This window comes from Harpegnathos saltator, unplaced genomic scaffold (assembly GCF_003227715.2).
Source record: "Harpegnathos saltator strain DR-91 unplaced genomic scaffold, Hsal_v8.6 scaffold17, whole genome shotgun sequence".
NCBI classification, from domain to species: domain Eukaryota; kingdom Metazoa; phylum Arthropoda; class Insecta; order Hymenoptera; family Formicidae; genus Harpegnathos; species Harpegnathos saltator.
The window spans coordinates 72,839-90,597 of record NW_020229950.1 but is presented as its reverse complement, the minus strand read 5'-3'; the positions used below and the strand labels follow the sequence as shown (position 1 = coordinate 90,597).

Sequence of the window (17,759 nt, the reverse complement as noted above, 5' to 3'; positions counted from 1 at the left end):
TCCAGTTTGGACTCTCCTGACGACCCTCCCACTCAGAGTCTGATATATTCTTATCAACCTGGACTTCGATTGGTGTACAGTGCAACGCACGCGTCGCTCGCTCTCAGCCGACCTCTCGTCGCCTCGGAGCCCCTCAGTATTCGCCCAACAGCGTCCAGACAAAGTCGGTCTCGCGATCCTCCAGTTGGCTTCATATTCTCGTCACATCGAACTACGAACAGTCTTGAGTGCATCATGGCATCTGTGTGCATCATCGGCTCCGGCAATTGGTGAGTTGAGGCGAACGTCGGTTTTGAGCTGAAGAGAGTGATAAGAATGCGGAAAGATAGAGCGATATCGACGAGGATGAAGATCCGCGAAGTCCCAAATGTGATCGATTTGCACGTGCTGTCGCGCGCGCTCACGCAGATGTGGCGCACGAATTTGTTTACTACGCGCCTGCTTCAGCTAGTCGTCGAAGAAGTTTCGAACTAATGACGAGTTTTGCGTGAAATACAGACAGCTTACATAGTACATAATTGATGCGCAATGCTCGCTCAGATAACTAGCGATTAACAGTTAGTTGAGTACCGATACGTTTCTTACGCGTTTTTACTTGTGTGATTGAGTAAAAATGTATTTGGATAAAATTGTGCTTTAATTGATTACATTTTAAAATAACTGATAATTTCTCCAAAGATGACTGCATGTCAGGAAAGAATATAATTTTTTATGATAGTTTATTTTTCTTTTGTAATTTTTCTTTTCTTTTATTATTATTAAGATAAACAGTAGTGTTGTTATTTTAATTTCATTTCCATAGTGATAGTAAATTAATGATTAGATATTTACAACGATAATAATTCTGCAGTTGAATTGTTATAATAGTAATTTCGTAATTAGAGAATGTTGCATTAAATATACTATTGATATTAATTATTGATATTAATTATTTTTATCATTTTTAGTAATAAATAAATTGAAGTATAAATTATAATTATACTTAATTCTCACAGGGGATCGGCTATCGCAAAGATAGTCGGCGCGAACGCGGCGAGTCAGAGCAAATTCGTCGATCGTGTCACTATGTATGTTTATGAAGAGATTATTGACGGGAAAAAGCTCACAGAAATTATCAACGAGACCCACGAGAACGTCAAGTATCTTCCCGGACACAAAATTCCTAAGAATGTGGTAAGGCGACTTTAAATTTATCCTTTACGTAATGCTTAGAGGTCACTTGATATTAACTAAAAAATATAATTTATTTTATTTCCGCTACTAATTTTTCCTTCTTTCTTCAAATTGTATAAAATTAAAATAAAAAATTGACTATTGATCTTTGAATCAATGTTTAAAAAATCCACTATTGGAATTTTAAATGCCGCTGTCTTAATACCTTTCCTTTCCGTTTACGGTTTTCTTAAATTCTGTGCCAAATTCAGGACCATTAACATTCCTTATCCCTCTCTACATATGCGATATTTTGAATTCCTGATGTTGCCTAAAATTAGAAAGTCTCAAGCAGATAAACGATCAGTTCATGCAATCGGTTCATTTCGATTATTCATTCATGATCCTGAACTTTACTCATCGAACCTTGAACGTAATTAAAGTAGCCGTATCGCTTCGGCGTGGCATCTCAATGTTGCATTTTCCGTCAACGTCATCCACTCATATTTCTCAGATTCTTGCCGTGTTTTCTTTTAGGAAGCTGCGAAACTTGTGCCAGTATTAAACAATAAACAACGTACTGTTTACAACTTGCACAGATTTAGAATATCGAAGTTACATAATTAAAATCCCTAGATTTCTTATGTAATTAATTACGTATTAAAGAAAAGAACCTTGTAACTCAATCACTCCAATTATTTTTATTATTGTTACTCAACTTCGCATTTTACAAGTAATTTCGATCGTTTTCATTTCATTACTTATGTTTCTAAATGTTTACTTTCAATTTCCTTCAGTCGATATAATCGATTGAAGTGATTAGGGAATGAGAGAGTTGTGAAGTACATTGTGATTTATGGATCTAGTCTTTTAGGTGTGTCTTCCATAAGGGTAGCCTCCCACGAAGAATCACTGTATATGTGTAGAGACGGCTAAGAATAACGCGTCTTCATGAAACATTCATCCTTCGGAGACGCGGCGCTATAGACGCATTCTGCCAAGTAGCAGTTAAAAAGAGAGACAATCAAACTGACAGCTTTGCGTGTATCTCCGTGCGGCTCGCGGAGCACATGTACATTATCTCGTCGCTGTTATTGACATATTCTCTTGGCTAATTTAAAATTAACTCTGCGATTTTTTCCTGTTCGATTGAATGTAGCAAAATTAATTCAATGTTGGAAATTGCCCAAAATATTCGCGAGTAAAGAGGACATTGTTTATTTTTAAAAGGACAAAAACGGAGAAAGGAAAAGAGGCATAATTGTTTTCTCATTTTAATTATATCACATGTGATTGTGTGTATTATCGAGATCACTTTTTTCATAGAGTTCCTCGGACATAATAAATGAGAACAGGCTAGAAAAGTATTTCAAACAAATCGACTTTCCAACTGGTTTTGTGTCGTTAACTTTCACGTCGCACAGTAATTGATATTCATTCGGAAATTCCAAGGACATGTATTCCAAGGACATCAAGCTAAGCTGCGCAAGACGAAAATCTAAGCGTTTAAAGAGTATTTGGTATAAAATATTTTTAAAATATAAAGTTCTACACTAGTTCGGTGTTAATAATCAAAAGACTTCAAATTCCATATATACATGGCTGTCATTGAAACTTATGAAGCGTAAGAAAGTGCGAGCGAAACTAACAGAGTGTACGATACATTTTCCAGCATTTCATTGCTCGAGCAATGTAATGATGAAGCGGTGATCAAGGCCACGTTATTTTCCGCATTCATAACGTGTAATTGCTTTTACTGTCATCGAGCGCGCTAAACGATTTAAAACTGATAATATCGAAAACATTTCGCCGGTGAGTTGCGAATTATATATATGCGAACTCTCGAAATTATTATGCATCTGTCCAATTGTAAATTTCGTGGCCAATTTGCGAGGAAACAATTTCTTCATCACGAGTTTTCACACCATCAAATTTTTTAATTCTGAGATATCGTTATAGAAGAAACAATTTTTTTTTCTTTTTAAACTCACAGTAGTTTTGTATTTCGTTGAGATACTTTCGAAATCTCAATATTGAAATTCCAAGACTTGAGATATGATTAATTATCTTCAGATCGCAGTACCCGACGTGGTAGAGGCTGCGAAGGACGCGGACATACTTATTTTCGTAGTGCCGCATCAATTCATCCGAAGGATATGCAGTACGTTGCAAGAAAAAATCAAACCCACCGCTGTTGGCCTTTCCTTGATCAAGGTACATTTTCCAAGAACATATGCACTCAAGGACGATCATGAAGACAATGGTTTTTCTTTTTTTTTTATATCTGTAAATCAACATCCAACATTTCTTTGCAGGGTTTCGACAAAAAGCAAGGAGGTGGTATCGAGCTTATCTCTCACATAATTTCGAGACAACTACAGATTCCCGTTTCAGTTTTGATGGGCGCCAACTTGGCTTCCGAGGTGGCCGAAGAGATGTTCTGCGAAACTACTATTGGTAAAACGATAACGTTAATTTTCAGTTATTCTTGAGACATCAATTGTTAGCAGCAATTTACACGACTGTCGATAAGTTGAAAGATATTACACTGGATAACTTGAAATGTTTGCAGCGATAAGAAACGCATTGGTGATAATACATTCTGCAAAAACACATTGCGTTGCGACTTACGTAACTGTATAAAGCGTTCCGCAATTCTGACCGTATCAGATCTTGTGGCTCCAGTTCTTGCACTGATTATTTTATTGTACTTCACACTTCATTAGCATCGATGATTCATAATATTCAGTGCGTTTTAAAATCAATGTAATTTACAGCTCAGATTGTGGTTTGCAGGATGCAAGGACAAAGCAATGGCACCAATACTCCGTGACCTGATTCAAACTTCATATTTCAGGGTGGTGGTTGTCGAGGACGTAGATTCCGTGGAATGTTGCGGAGCGTTGAAAGTATAAATAATTATCTCTAATTTCATTAAATATTACATCTTATTTTCAACTAAATCCGAATATTTTATCTAACGTAATTTATTCTCGTTATATAAAAAAAATTATGTTTTAGTAAATTTTATTTCATTTGACTTTTATTTTAAGCACTCGGTTAGCGTATTTCGAAGTTCGACGATTTAAAATATAAATTTATTTAATCAACGTTTAATATCTTGTCGTTTCATATTTTTTTGTCTTCGTGTCTCTCAGAATATAGTTGCTTGCGGCGCCGGTTTTGTCGACGGATTAAGTCTAGGTGATAACACGAAGGCCGCGGTAATCAGACTAGGTCTTATGGAAATGATCAAGTTCGTTGATGTATTCTTTCCGGGCGGAAAACTGGCGACTTTCTTCGAAAGTTGCGGCGTGGCAGATCTGATTACAACGTGTTACGGTGGACGTAATAGGAAAGTTTCGGAAGCTTTTGTCAAAAGCGGCAAAGTAAGTAAAGGGCCTCCCAAATGTATTTTCACCAATTCAAACTGGATTTTTTTAATTATAAAAACTGATTTTAAAATGTCTTAAATAATATTTTTTTCTCAATTTGTTCGATTAAAATTTACTTAGTAGAATTTTTATTCAATCTGTTTTATTTAAACTTAGTAGAATTATTATTTAAACTGTTAAAACACTTTAAAAATATATTTCCGACGTATTACTTCTAACAATGTAAACTTTTAGCATTATTTTTTATAAACTTTTATATAGCAATAATGTAACAACTCGGTCTTATCTTTATATAGTCTATCGAGACACTGGAGAAGGAAATGCTAAATGGACAGAAGCTGCAGGGTCCATTTACTGCAGAGGAGGTGAACTACATGCTGAAGTCAAGAAACATGGAAAATAGGTTTCCGCTATTCACGGCGATTCACCGGATTTGCGTTGGTGAACTAAAACCGACGAATTTAATCGACTGCATACGCAGCCATCCGGAACACATGTAAGCCCACAATTATCATCATAATGTTGACGCTGGTTCGCGAACTTAAACATAGGGACAATTAAACCCACATGGGATCTACGGATCCTTTATTACTGAGAATTCAGTAATGTAATTTCTAATTAGCCCGAAGCCCATGGATTCAGGACTAGATTTACATTAAGCCACAGACTAAAACCAGTTCATTTTGACATTGTGAATAAGATTTTGAGAAATACTGAATCGGTTTTAGGCTTTTGTACGTAAATGAAAATTTAAGAACAGAAAATTTTAAGAACAGAAAGTTATGTGTTCAGATTCACGGGTACCCATGCTACTTAATTTCAGCCAGGACGGAACTGAGTTTCGTAAACTGATTCCTCGTTCGTCGATAAGATAAGTTGATGCGTGGAAGTTCGATAAGAACACGTTAACCTCGCTCTTGATAACATTTGTACGAGCTGCTTTCCACTGCTGCTCTCACGAGAGTCCCACTGCATCAAATTTCTGTTTCCAAGGTCTTATCCATTTACATTCTCGTTGATTCCAGAGCTTCCAAGCTTCATAAGAATGAGATGTTCCGGATTTTAAAAGTCCAAAGTTCTATTAACTTTCCTCTAGGATTCGGTGGTTCAAAATTATGAAAGTTCCAGTTTTTACAATTTTGACTCTGGTTACACGATTTTATTATTTGTGACGGATTTACACGATCCACGGCTTCGGAGCTTGGTTTCTTACAGATTAAAAGGCTCCTCACAGATTCCTTCGCTTGAGGAAGTCGAACAATTTAGTTAATAAAATTTCGCATCGCGTTGAGCGCGATGGATAAACAAATTGTTACGTACGTTATATGAATGGAATACATATATTTTGCTGAGATTTTATTCGACGTGTTAACAGAGTAGACGGACTAGAGCTATAGATCTTTGATCGTCAATTGTTGTATATGCGTTCCCGACATGAATCAATCCCGACATTATGTAAACCGTGAAAAAAGAAAAATATACTTCATTAATTGTTGAGAAAAAAAAAATAAAAATTCAGCTCTTCTGTCCTCTTTGTCTTCCCGAAAGGTCCTGAAGACAATGTCCTTCGTCGTTGGTCTTAAGGCTTTCTGTAATCCTCTGCCGTTGGAATTGTACAAAGAGCGTTACTGAAATACTCGGACAAGCTCGGAAATGCATCTTTTGGCATTGAAACTTGGAATGTCCATACAAATAAAAGCGAATTTTTGTAGTCATTTCTACAGTTTGTCCGAATGGTAATTCTTAGCTAATTTTAGAATTATGTACGATTCTTATTTCTCGACTGACGTAAGAGAGTTGTTTTGCCCACAGTAATTATCACAGGATTATAGTGTCGGGCTAAAAAAGTTAATTCGTATTCGCTCCGTATTTAGGAACGAAGACGCTTCGCCGTCGTCGTCATCGTCGATAAAGCTGAAGACACCCATAAGCCACCTGTGAAGTATCAACCTGGTATTAATCATCTGCAGAAGATTCGTCGCCGTTTGAACGTTATGATTCGTTCGAAAACGCAACGTTGAGAGATGCCTATCAAACTCGATTGTCAAGTCATAGCGTCGTTGTCTGATTGACGTTAATTGATTTTTGACAGAATGCCATCAGTCGGTGTATTTCTGATATATTGATATGCGGCAATTATTTCGTTCTGTTCTTTTTGTATCGTCTGGAAGAATACTATTTGATCAGATGAGCACATTTTTTCGTCGAAAGCTTGAAGAATGTCACATCGAGTAACATAATGTAATATGTACGAAGTAAACAGATTGAAGAGACTCGTCAAGGTGGTCGGTGCATCCTGAGGATGCTCGGCACAGCTGTGATAGTTAATTGACTGTCCAAGTCATAACATAAATAATTTCGTTCTTTTTAATTACTGGTAGCTCTAATCTATATTTGTGTATAGCAAAACTTTATTTACGTTTTACTAACAATAACTGGGTTGCTTGTCAATAGTTAAATTTTTTAGAAGAAATTGTGACAGCTGTGGGGAGATATCTGGACGTCTTTTTGCAAAAAGTCGTCCCATGTTTCAGCGTAAGAGACTACGATTAGTATAAAGCGTTTGTTATATATAATTAAAATTACTGTATCGAGAATCGTATTGTAATCGAGAGTTATTTTGGCAAAAGATGAAGCGATTTGTAAACATATGAATGATTTACCCTCCAAAACCTTTGACTTTGTATCTAATCTTTTAATCTCTCGTACACGCTTGCATGTACACGCTTGCACATACATATACACAGGTACACATTAATCATATTTGATATAACAGTTCAGTAGATCTTGATCAATTTGATCCTGATCAAATTTCTCTGAATTAAGGACTTTCTGGACCTAAGTTTTAACTTCTTCTTTTAATTCCTGTTATCACCTGAAAAATACATAAAATTCTTGAAAAATTGAATATGAGGATACGTTATGTAGGATCAAGTTCGGACCTCATTATCATTATTAGCGCGCCGCTAATTTCGACGTGGCGTTTCTTCATTATCAGAGAGTTTTTGCTTGGCTGGCCTTGGTCCAGAGCTTGCGCACAAGCTGTTAGAAAATAATTGGCGATCGCTGCTAAGGTCAGCGGGCTTCTAAGTCAGTCGGTCAGTCCATCCTCGCAATCGATCGGCTGTCGATCGGACAGGATATCACTGACAGGACATCAAGGAAAAAGAAGGATGCCGGACACGAAGAAGAGAGTATGCATCGTCGGCAGTGGAAACTGGTAATTTATTTTGTCAAAGGAGAAATAATTAGTAGTAGATTAATTCCAAACGTAATTACGACCGCATTGCTGTCTTTTATTTTTATACCTGCAATTATTTTTCTTTTCATCTATTTATAATTTGTAAAAATGTAAATTTTTATCCGAGAAGGCGCAAGGCAGAAAACGAATTTACATAATCGTGGAGCGATCATGTCAATTGATTAACTTTTAATGTTACTTATTAATGAATTAGTATTATTTGTGTGCAGCATTGAGTAGTATTAAAGAACTAATATATTTTATATCTTTAAAGGATAATTATATTACTAAACTTAACTGACTTAGAGTCAGTAATAGAACGGACCGCAGTTTCTCTTGATCTAGTTTCCTGTGATATGTTACAATACGATTTTGCACTGCTTGTCTACTTATTGTTCCAAAATTAACTCTCACTACATCACTACACAATTTCAAGGATAGATAACGCGCGCGCGTATTTAATACACGCATATTTAATAAATGAAATTCATATTGAGCGTTTAATATTTTTTTACCATATATATATATATATGGTAAATTATATATATATATATAACTAAATTTTTGATTATTATATAAAAACATTTATTAATGAGTTATATTATGAAACAAAAGATAATTAATTGAAAAAATATTGCAAAGTATTTTTTGTAACATGTTACGATTATTATTTCAGGGGCTCGGCGATCGCGAAGATTGTCGGCGCGAATGTAATGAAGTTCAACAACATATTCGAGACTCGAGTGACGATGTACGTGTATGAAGAGATCATTAACAACGAGAAGCTTACCGACATAATCAATACTTTGCATGAAAACGTCAAATATCTGCCCGGACATAAACTTCCGGAAAATGTGGTAGGTATTTCAAGTATATTAGTATTTTTATTGATTGCAAAATTATACATGTTAAAGAAAAGGCAACTTCACCACATATTATAAAATCATATATGCAACGATGATCAAGAATCTAAAAATCTAGAAATCTAGAAACTCATTTATAAATGCAAAGTGTAAAAATTTCCGCTAGCGCAATCTTTATTAGGAATATTTTAGTGGATGCATCCGTCCAATCTAATCAGAGAAAAGCTACAACCCAGACGGACGTCCAATGGACAGCACACGGATGTCCATTGGACGTCCGTTATATGCCCATTTTTTATACAAAATACGTCCATAGGACGTACGTTTATCACAACTTCGGACATAAGACATCCGATGGACGTACATCGGACGTCCTATAGTCCGATGTCCAATAAGGACATCCTTGTTATACGGACGTAAATTGGACATAAGGACATAAATTGGACGTGAAACGTACATCCATTGGATGTCCGTTTGCTATCTGGGAAGCTTGTCATGACGGCAAGCATATCAAATTAAACAAAGGATAGTTCGATAAAGATTCGGAATGTATGAATATTTTTGAAAATGCTGCAAGATTTCCGATTAATAATTAGTGGTGGTGCGGACGTAGACTTTTCCGGAAGGCATAGATACACGGTCGACACCTCCTGGGAAAAGTTTCGGGAGATCCTCGTCCTTCACCGTCGGTAAGATCATCACCTTCTCGCCCGGCTGGAATGATTCGTATGTGTAATTAAACAGAACGTACGCGATTGAATATTTATTATTATGATAAGTAGCGAAGAATGATAAAAGGGTAACATGAGACTCACCACCCAGTTGGCGGGCGTTGCTATTTCTGGTCTTCTGTCGACGAGTTGCAGCGAATCTATCACACGCAATATTTCGCTGAAATTGAGATCACGTTATTTCTTACGTTTCACCGATGCTTAAATATAATATTAAATAGAGAGAAATTAGAGAAGTATAAAGTTCGACGCGGTTGAAACTTTTCGCAACTCACTCGACGTTGCGTCCGGTGGAATGCGGATATTGCATGGACAATCGCAGACGATGATCAGGACTGATAATATACAGAGCGCGGACGGTCAGAGCGGTTTCCGGATTATTCTTGTTCTTCTCGTCGATCATGTCCAGTAGCACGGCTAGTTTGCGGTCGTGGTCGGCAATGATGGGGTACGGAAAGGCACCAGGAATGTCTTTGCAGTATGACTTGATATCCTACGACCAGAAAAATTAATTAGAAAATTGGATAATTGCGGATAATTACAAGCGCTGATTAGAACGTTGAGCGAGTAATTTAATATATTTCCAAAAGAGAAAAATCTCTCGAACAAAATTTGGAACATCGAGTTCAATAAAAGATACGCACATTAACCCAGTCCACGTGGTCCTTAAGTTTGTCGACGGAATGAGCCAACAGCTTGGTGTTGCGTTTGATGAAGTAAGGCTGGTGCACCGCAATGCGACCTAGCTCGGTGGTGCACACGGGAGTGAAATCGGCGGGGTGCGAAAATAGAACTACCCATCTGCAAAGCATGGTGCACAATCATTAAGAAAGGTCGATTGAGAGTTCAAATCGAGATTGAAAAATATTGGGAGGTACGATAGACAAAAGTATAAAATTTAGTAGATACAAGAAAGTAACATTAAATCAAAACAGTCTAAAATTTATATTAAAAAGTATCGAGGAACAATATAATAGTTAAAGTAGATGAAATAGGAGAGATGAAGATACAAAATTAGAGAAAATTTAATAACAGTCAAAAGCTTAATAAATAATTGAGCTAAAAATTGATATTAAAAAATATAAAGAAGGCATAACAAATAATGACGCAAAATTAGAGAAAACCCAATGGACACAAGAGAAGACGTTAAGTTGAAATTTGATTAGAATTTGCCCGAGCAATAGAACGAATCTCTCGATAAAGATTGTCGTTACGAAATGTAATAACTTGTTACGGCACTTATCGGAGCTACAATGATATAACTGCTCGCGTCTGCCTTGACTCGAGTGCTTTCAAGTGCAAACATTTATTATAGCTACGTTCTCTCTCGTTTTGGCTATAGTGCCAAGGGTAAACTCTCGTTGTTGCAATCTGTATTTATTTCAGCGCACGGTCGCCTTGAAACTTTTCAGCGCGAAGTATCAAATGATCAGCTTGTCAGCTACGCCGGCAACGTATTTGTAATTCACGCATGTATTACATTAGTAACGCATGCAACCTTGAGAAGTCTACAATGCCTACAACGCAGTTACTTAAGTGAATGTGCGAAATAAATTACTCTAATTGATCGCGTTGATGTAACAGATGAGGCTGTAATTATTAATGATATGCAAAAGTTCGTCAAGAAAAGTTATATACAATTTTTCAATCGCATAGAATTAAACACTTATATATTGATGAAACGAACGATTTTTCTTTTTCTTCTCTCTCAATCGCGTAGAATTAAACACATATATATTAACGAACACGAGTTATTTTCTATTAATCATGATGAAAGCTAATCTAATCTATCTAGCTTCTTCAACAGGTTGTTATCGACTGCTACGTTAGGGAGTATATCTAATTTTAGATTCTACCGTGCTGCAAGTTATATGCATGAAAAGATACAAGTCCAGCAATTTGTTATAATATTTGCATCGAATCCAACGATGTATTTTGTAATTTCTGGGAATGTTTCTTGATTGGGATATTTTTAATACTACAGGCTAGAGATAAGTTGTCAAGTGTAACATATGTCGAAAGAAGTCCTTTTTGCTGATAACGTGTTATCGTATCTCCTCTCACGTTATACACAAGCATGATTTATCTCTAAAGTGCCAGGCTTTTAACACGATCTTAATTTATCAATGATGGCATTTTACAAAAAGGTTTGAAGTCATTATATACCACATAATAGTGACAAAAAAATACAATTAATATTACAAATAATCACAAGCACATAAATAAATATTAAATAAAATATTAAATAAAATAAATATATTTATATTTCTAATACATTATAGGCGACTCACGAATTGCCCTGCCACTCGTAGAAGTCGATGGGGCCTTGCGTGGTCTCGACGTTAAAATTCGGTATAATGCTGTTGAGCCTCATTATTACGGTAGCCTTGACTGGATTTGCTCGAGAGAAAAATTGCTCAAATCCCAATAGTCTTTTCCAATAGGTTGTTCACGAAGCGTGTTGACGCCTCCGGTGCCAATCTGCGGCAAACTGCGCGGCTTGCGACCTTATGTACTATTTTATGTGCGGCGCTCAGATCTCTAACACGATGTTACATGCAACAGATCGTATCTCTCTGCGTACGTGTTCTTTGATGTCAATTCTACTGATATTAGTTCTATTGATGATATTAGAAGAATTTATTATTTAAATTAACCTAATTTATCTAATATCAACGGAACGAAACAAATGTCATGCAAAAGGAAAAGCTCCGAATAGTTTCTGAAATAATTAGACATTATTAATAATAATGTGATTCAACCGAAATTGTTCCTACCGCAAAATTTACCTTTCGAATATATATCATACATGTAAAAGTAATACCTCTATGATTATTGTTATTATGATTAATATTACTTAACAGATAGACTAAAAATCATTCGCTAGTTGCAATTCTGTGCGGAAAACGGATATTAATTTTACTTTCATGCAAGGTAATGCGATCTTCGCAATCAGACAAAATCGACCTTTGTGACTTCTCTCCTCAATTGAATCGTTAATCGGTTATGTCAAATTGATCAAAGGAGATTAAAGTCTATCTTCATTTTGCTATTAGAAATGTTTTGCAATTTTTCTTTACAATTCTGAGATGTGCTGCGTCATGCAAGCTAAAACGTGTGCATAATTCGCAATAACTGATCATAATGAACGATAACGTGATACGATGATTTTTACATTCTTTGCAACGAAAAAAAGTATCGTATCAAAGCATTGCATTCGTGGCCACTTTGAACGATTGTGTCTTCCGATCTGTTTAAGACATAAAGCGCAGATTCGACCTTTCTGGTTTTTTTCCAGATCGCTGTGCCTGACGTCGTTGAAGCCGCAAAGGACGCCGATATCCTCATCTTTGTCTTGCCTCATCAGTTTATTCGCACATTGTGTTCCACGCTGCTAGACAACATTAAACCAACCGCAGTGGGCCTTTCTCTCATCAAAGTATGTTTCAAACAACTCTTCCTCATTGTCAGAATATGTCGGATTCTATTCTCGAATCTCGGATTTGAAGGGTTTCGGCCGAGGCGAAGGGAACAACATCGAACTGATTTCCAAGATCATTGAAAAGAACTTGAGAATACAATGTAACGTTCTAATGGGTGCCAATCTCGCGAACGAGGTCGCCGAGGAGAAATTCTGCGAAACGACGATCGGTAAGCATTTTGGGAATTTATTTACTAATTAACACAAAGTCATTTCAATATGTAGTATCCGCTTGAAATTTACGATTTTCTACAAATTCGACGCATCAAATTGCAGGATGCAAGGACAAACGGCTGGCGCCGGTACTGAGAGATCTTATTCAAACTCCCAACTTCCGAGTTGTCGTCGTGGAGGACTGCGAGGCTGTGGAAGTCTGTGGAGCCTTGAAGGCAAGTACAACCCTTTTAGAAACGGAGAAACTATTGTACGTATCAATTTTCTTGTCAACAGACAGAAAATATTTAAAACTTTCTGCTTTTTCAATGGAGCAGAATTCTTTCCACTTCGTTGTAACACATTGTTGATTGAATCGTTTTGTTCATAGAATATCGTGGCGTGCGCAGCCGGTTTCGTCGATGGCCTTGGATTGGGCGACAACACGAAGGCTGCGGTGATCCGATTAGGGTTGATGGAGATGGTAAAATTCGTAGATACCTTCTACAGTGGCTCCAAACTGTCCACGTTTTTCGAGAGCTGTGGCGTGGCAGATCTCATCACTACTTGCTATGGCGGGAGAAATCGCAGAGTTTGCGAGCAGTTTGTGAAGACTGGCAAGGTAAGAAGAGATCTTTGTAGCTTCTCTGGAATATAAAGAGCTTAGATTTATAGCACTTTGAATTCGAATATTTTCCGAAGTATAGTTCAGACCAGATATGAGATTACTTTAATTAGAACTTGAAGTTTAATTGGAAAATTTGATTACGATATAGTCCTAGATATTTTAACGGGGTGAAAATCAACTTCAGGAATTTATTGCAATAATATATTGTAATAACGTGTCAACTAGACTATCAGGGAACTGGAGGACGAGCTGTTGGCTGGACAAAAGCTCCAAGGGCCTGCAACGGCGGATGAGGTGCATGATATGCTGAAGTCGCGCAATGTGATGGATAAGTTTCCTCTGTTTACCGCGGTACATCGCATTTGCACCGACCAACTGCGACCGGCGGATCTTATCGATCAGATTCGCAGTCATCCGGAACATGTGTAAGATTCCCTTACAATTGTCTTTAACATTTCTCCATTGACAAAATCTTCAAATTGATAATTCTAGAAACAATAATTCTATATTACATATATAACTATAGATACTTGATGAAAATGCTACACCTCTCATTGAATTCATTCTCTCAGATTTGCCCCAAAGAGCCTCTTTATGTATTGAACCCGTCTCTTTCATATACTTCAACAAATCCTAGAAGCAATGCTCCTTATTCCTTTCGTATATGAATAATTATATGAAATTTGCATGTAAAAGGTGAGCAACAAATATCATGAACGCACGATGGTCGTATAAAGTAAACGTGTGCAGTAACTTCCTTGCATGTTCCAGGATGAAACTAGAGGGAGGTAATGCGTAGTTCTTAAACATAAACGAAATATGGATCAGACTGATGTAGATGCAGCCTGAGGCAGTGAAAACGAAGGACCCGACTTAGATAACAAAAACTTGTACATATCTTGCATGCCCATTGTAATTTATCGCTGTAAATAAAGGTTAATTTAATTATGCATTCAGATTATGCTAATCCTTTAGTCACAGCTAGTAATGTAGCAAGGCATATTCTATCCTTGTACATTTATTATATACATGCCCATATACAGTATGTAGCTAGTGTGGTATTTACAAATATTACAATAATTCTAAATAATTAATTAGTCACAATGTACAACTATAAAATGCTTTTGATTTGCGTCATTTAGTATCCTTTGATCTCTTGGATGTTAACCTGCTTGGTTTTTTTTCTTTGCTTAAATTATTATCTTCTTGATCTTTGTATGGTACATTATCCAACAGAACATCTGGAGTAAGTCGCAGTTCTGAAATATATATTTTAGTATTATAATTTATTATGTAGATAATATAGATTTTAATTATATAAAATTTGTGGTACATATTCAAGATGAACAATTCCATAATTATCAACTATGGATTATTTATATCATTAATAATTATATATTATTTATATCTTATAGTTTTAACTTAATATCCATATATATATATATATATATATATATATACATTCTGTAATTATAATTCATATTTATTACCTACTCTACCAGGTGTTGTTTCAACTACTTGTATAACAGTTGTACGCACTTCATGTTCAACTTCCTGTGCAAATTTGTTTAACTGAAACAGTAATAATTAGAATATTTATATTATATTAAGTTAAATGATCTCTTTACAATATTTTATATATAAATTATAAATCATTATGTATATTAAAACTTTGCACAAGTATACCTCTTCAATAGCTGCTTTGTTTGTAACACTTTTATATTTTCTATATTCTTCATTTATCTTGTTTCTTACCACTACAGGAAACAATAAAACATTACTTATTAAGAACAGACCCCGCACATAGGAATTAACTTGATGTAAATAGAATGTCATCAATAAAATGCAATTACCTCGCAATGCATGTTCATCATTTTTAAACGTTTTTAGTCGCGTTCTGTGAAGCTGCTTAAATATTCGCAATACCTGAAAGCATTGGTAAAGATTAATAAATGAAGGAATAAAAAGAAGGAATAAAATTATGTAATTGTAATCTCTGAAAATCACGAACAAATAGCTTATGTCATTGTTTGGTTATTAGAAAATATGGAAGTATATGGAAGTATATGGAAAGAAATCTTAATGAATAACCTAAAATTGACAATCACGACGTAACCTTACGTAAAGATATAATCACATATAAAAATATTCATCAATAAGTAACCTCTTGTCGAAGGGGGTCACCCATTTCAATAACTTCCTCAAATATTATTTATTATAAGAAAGCATATATATACATGTGTATATATTAGTCTGTTCTTCGTAGCTGCACTGCTGAACTGGTGCAATAAGCTAGAGTGAGAAAACCTATGTTTGTCTCACTTTAACTTATTGCACCAGTTCAACAGTGCAGCTACAAAGAACAGACCATATATTTATAACTGTTTTTATGTTCCGAAATCAATTTCGGCCTGTTCCGAAATCAATTTCAGAAACTTTGGTTTTAGTTATAGGCTGTGTTCCAAAATTCACTGCCAGTACTGAAAATATATAGTTTGTGTCACGTATATTATAGATTTTCAGTACTGGCAGTGAATATTGGAATACAGCCAAAAGGTTAGTGAGCCTTAAGCCAGCGACACACGGTGCTTGTTTTTGTGCTGGATTGCTTGCTGGATGAAAATACTGCGTTCTGATTGGTACATTTCCGAAGATGAATGGAAATGCACTAATCAGAATGCAGTATTTTCATCCAGCAAGCAATCCAGCACGAAAACAAGCACCGTGTGCCGCTGGCTTTACATCTGTATTCATATACCCGTATTCATAGTCAGGCCTTATATTTGAGGCTTCCTTATATCCATCTTTAAATACTGTACGGATTATTTTATTGGCTATAGACCATCTGAAGATAAATTTAAGGAAGTCTTAAATATTGGGTGAAGTAAAAAGTTCTGAGCGTTTTTCTCTTTATTTCGACGATGAAATTAACAAAGTTAGGATTATCGGATTTAGATCAAATATGCGCCGTTTTGTTCGATAACTTTTGTCCATTTTGAAGGCAATTTCATAATTCCGCGATTGAAGAAGTCCTCGTCCCTATTGATAAAAAACTTGACCAGCTCATTTTCACAAGCTTCTCTTGAGGCCAGTTTTGTACCATCAAGAAAATTTTTCAAATGCTTGAAAAGGTGATAATCGCTTGGAGCCAGATCTGGGCTATACGGCGGGTGCGATATAACCTCCCATCCAAGCTCTCAGAGCTTCTGGCGCGTCGTCAAAGATGTGTGCGGCCTGGCATTGTCTTGATGGAACACAACACCCTTCCTATTGGCCAATTCTGGCCGCTTTTCGTCGATCGCCTGCTTCAATCTGGTCAGTTGTTGACAGTGTAGGTCCGAATTGAGTGATTGGCCCGATGGGAGCAGCTCATAGTGAATGATTCCCTTCCAATCCCACCAAACACACAGTAAAACCTTCTTGGCCGTTAATCCGGACTTGGCGATCGTTTGGACCGGCTCACCGCGCTTGGACCACGATCTTTTTCGCCTGTTGTTCTCGTATGTGACCCATTTTTCATCGCCAGTCACCATCCGCTTAAAAAATGGGTCGATTTCGTTACGCTTCAGCAAAGAATCGCAGGCATGAATTCGGTCCAAAAGGTTCTTTTGCGTCAGTTCGTGTGGCACCCATACACCGAGCTTCTTCTTGAGACCAGCCTTATGCAAATGGTTCCAAACGGTTTTCTGGCTAATCTTCAGTTCCTGGGCAATGGAATAAGTGCTCGTATGCCGGTCCGACTCGACGATTTCCATGATTTTATCGACATTTTCGACAATTGGCCTACCAGAGTGTGTCTCATCTTCGACGTCCATATTACCAGAACGGAATCGTTGGAATCACCGCTTTGCTGTTGCATTCGATACTGTATTGGGTCCATAAACAGCACAAATTTTTTTGGCCGCCTGCTCCGCTTTTTCCCTTTGGTCGTAGTGGTACTGAAGAATGTATCGAATTTTCTCTTTTTTACCTCCATTTTGGAACGCTCTAACAACACACAACTGGCTTCACCAAATACAAAACTGTCAAAGAACTTTTTTTAAAGCGTTATATCACCTTTAAGTCGTAATATAGAATGACCAGATGCGACGTATACATCGTGAGATATGACCTCA

General features: G+C 36.5%; 4 protein-coding genes across 4 annotated transcripts; 2 read left to right on the top strand and 2 right to left on the bottom strand.

Moving 5' to 3' along the window:
- Window positions 1–26: 26 nt before the first annotated feature.
- Window positions 27–7,198, top strand: Gpdh1 (Glycerol-3-phosphate dehydrogenase 1). The gene is made up of 8 exons (XM_011146907.3): window positions 27–269; window positions 996–1,173; window positions 3,226–3,366; window positions 3,468–3,609; window positions 3,949–4,061; window positions 4,311–4,541; window positions 4,844–5,043; window positions 6,422–7,198. Exons 1-8 carry the CDS (start codon window positions 235–237, stop codon window positions 6,486–6,488), a joined length of 1,107 nt encoding a protein of 368 aa, XP_011145209.1. The 5' UTR covers window positions 27–234; the 3' UTR covers window positions 6,489–7,198.
- A 410-nt stretch (window positions 7,199–7,608) lies between these two features.
- LOC105186621 (glycerol-3-phosphate dehydrogenase [NAD(+)], cytoplasmic) lies at window positions 7,609–14,451 on the top strand. Its single transcript, XM_011146961.3, has 8 exons — window positions 7,609–7,767; window positions 8,465–8,645; window positions 12,681–12,821; window positions 12,892–13,033; window positions 13,140–13,252; window positions 13,408–13,638; window positions 13,870–14,069; window positions 14,416–14,451. Exons 1-8 carry the CDS (start codon window positions 7,721–7,723, stop codon window positions 14,441–14,443), a joined length of 1,083 nt encoding a protein of 360 aa, XP_011145263.1. The 5' UTR covers window positions 7,609–7,720; the 3' UTR covers window positions 14,444–14,451.
- Tpx-4 (thioredoxin peroxidase 4) lies at window positions 8,653–11,895 on the bottom strand. The gene is made up of 5 exons (XM_011146948.3): window positions 11,674–11,895; window positions 10,027–10,183; window positions 9,658–9,875; window positions 9,467–9,542; window positions 8,653–9,365 (listed from the first exon to the last, which is right to left on the bottom strand). The coding sequence occupies exons 1-5, from the start codon at window positions 11,754–11,756 to the stop codon at window positions 9,237–9,239; spliced, it is 663 nt and encodes a 220-aa protein (XP_011145250.1). The 5' UTR covers window positions 11,757–11,895; the 3' UTR covers window positions 8,653–9,236.
- Window positions 14,452–14,626: 175 nt separating the features above from the next.
- On the bottom strand, window positions 14,627–15,943 carry LOC105186606 (complex III assembly factor LYRM7). The gene is made up of 5 exons (XM_011146937.3): window positions 15,809–15,943; window positions 15,498–15,570; window positions 15,331–15,401; window positions 15,135–15,216; window positions 14,627–14,903 (listed from the first exon to the last, which is right to left on the bottom strand). The coding sequence occupies exons 1-5, from the start codon at window positions 15,830–15,832 to the stop codon at window positions 14,779–14,781; spliced, it is 375 nt and encodes a 124-aa protein (XP_011145239.1). The 5' UTR covers window positions 15,833–15,943; the 3' UTR covers window positions 14,627–14,778.
- Between the last annotated feature and the right edge of the window lie 1,816 nt (window positions 15,944–17,759).

Bases quoted from the DNA above. Each gene is read 5' to 3' on its own strand.
- LOC105186621 (XM_011146961.3), top strand. From the start codon at position 7,721: ATGCCGGACACGAAGAAGAGAGTATGCATCGTCGGCAGTGGAAACTG. The intron at 7,768-8,464 runs GTAATTTATTTT...TTATTATTTCAG, and splicing joins ATCGTCGGCAGTGGAAACTG to GGGCTCGGCGATCGCGAAGA. The intron at 13,034-13,139 runs GTAAGCATTTTG...ATCAAATTGCAG, and splicing joins ATTCTGCGAAACGACGATCG to GATGCAAGGACAAACGGCTG.
- LOC105186606 (XM_011146937.3), bottom strand. From the start codon at position 15,832: ATGGGTGACCCCCTTCGACAAGAG. The intron at 15,571-15,808 runs GTTACTTATTGA...CAATGCTTTCAG, and splicing joins GTGACCCCCTTCGACAAGAG to GTATTGCGAATATTTAAGCA. The intron at 15,217-15,330 runs GTATACTTGTGC...TTACTGTTTCAG, and splicing joins ACAAAGCAGCTATTGAAGAG to TTAAACAAATTTGCACAGGA.
- Tpx-4 (XM_011146948.3), bottom strand. From the start codon at position 11,756: ATGAGGCTCAACAGCATTATACCGAATTTTAACGTCGAGACCACGCAA. The intron at 10,184-11,673 runs GTGAGTCGCCTA...CATGCTTTGCAG, and splicing joins TACGAGTGGCAGGGCAATTC to ATGGGTAGTTCTATTTTCGC. The intron at 9,543-9,657 runs GTGAGTTGCGAA...TCTCAATTTCAG, and splicing joins TCCACCGGACGCAACGTCGA to CGAAATATTGCGTGTGATAG.
- Gpdh1 (XM_011146907.3), top strand. From the start codon at position 235: ATGGCATCTGTGTGCATCATCGGCTCCGGCAATTG. The intron at 3,367-3,467 runs GTACATTTTCCA...ATTTCTTTGCAG, and splicing joins TTGGCCTTTCCTTGATCAAG to GGTTTCGACAAAAAGCAAGG. The intron at 5,044-6,421 runs GTAAGCCCACAA...CTCCGTATTTAG, and splicing joins CGCAGCCATCCGGAACACAT to GAACGAAGACGCTTCGCCGT.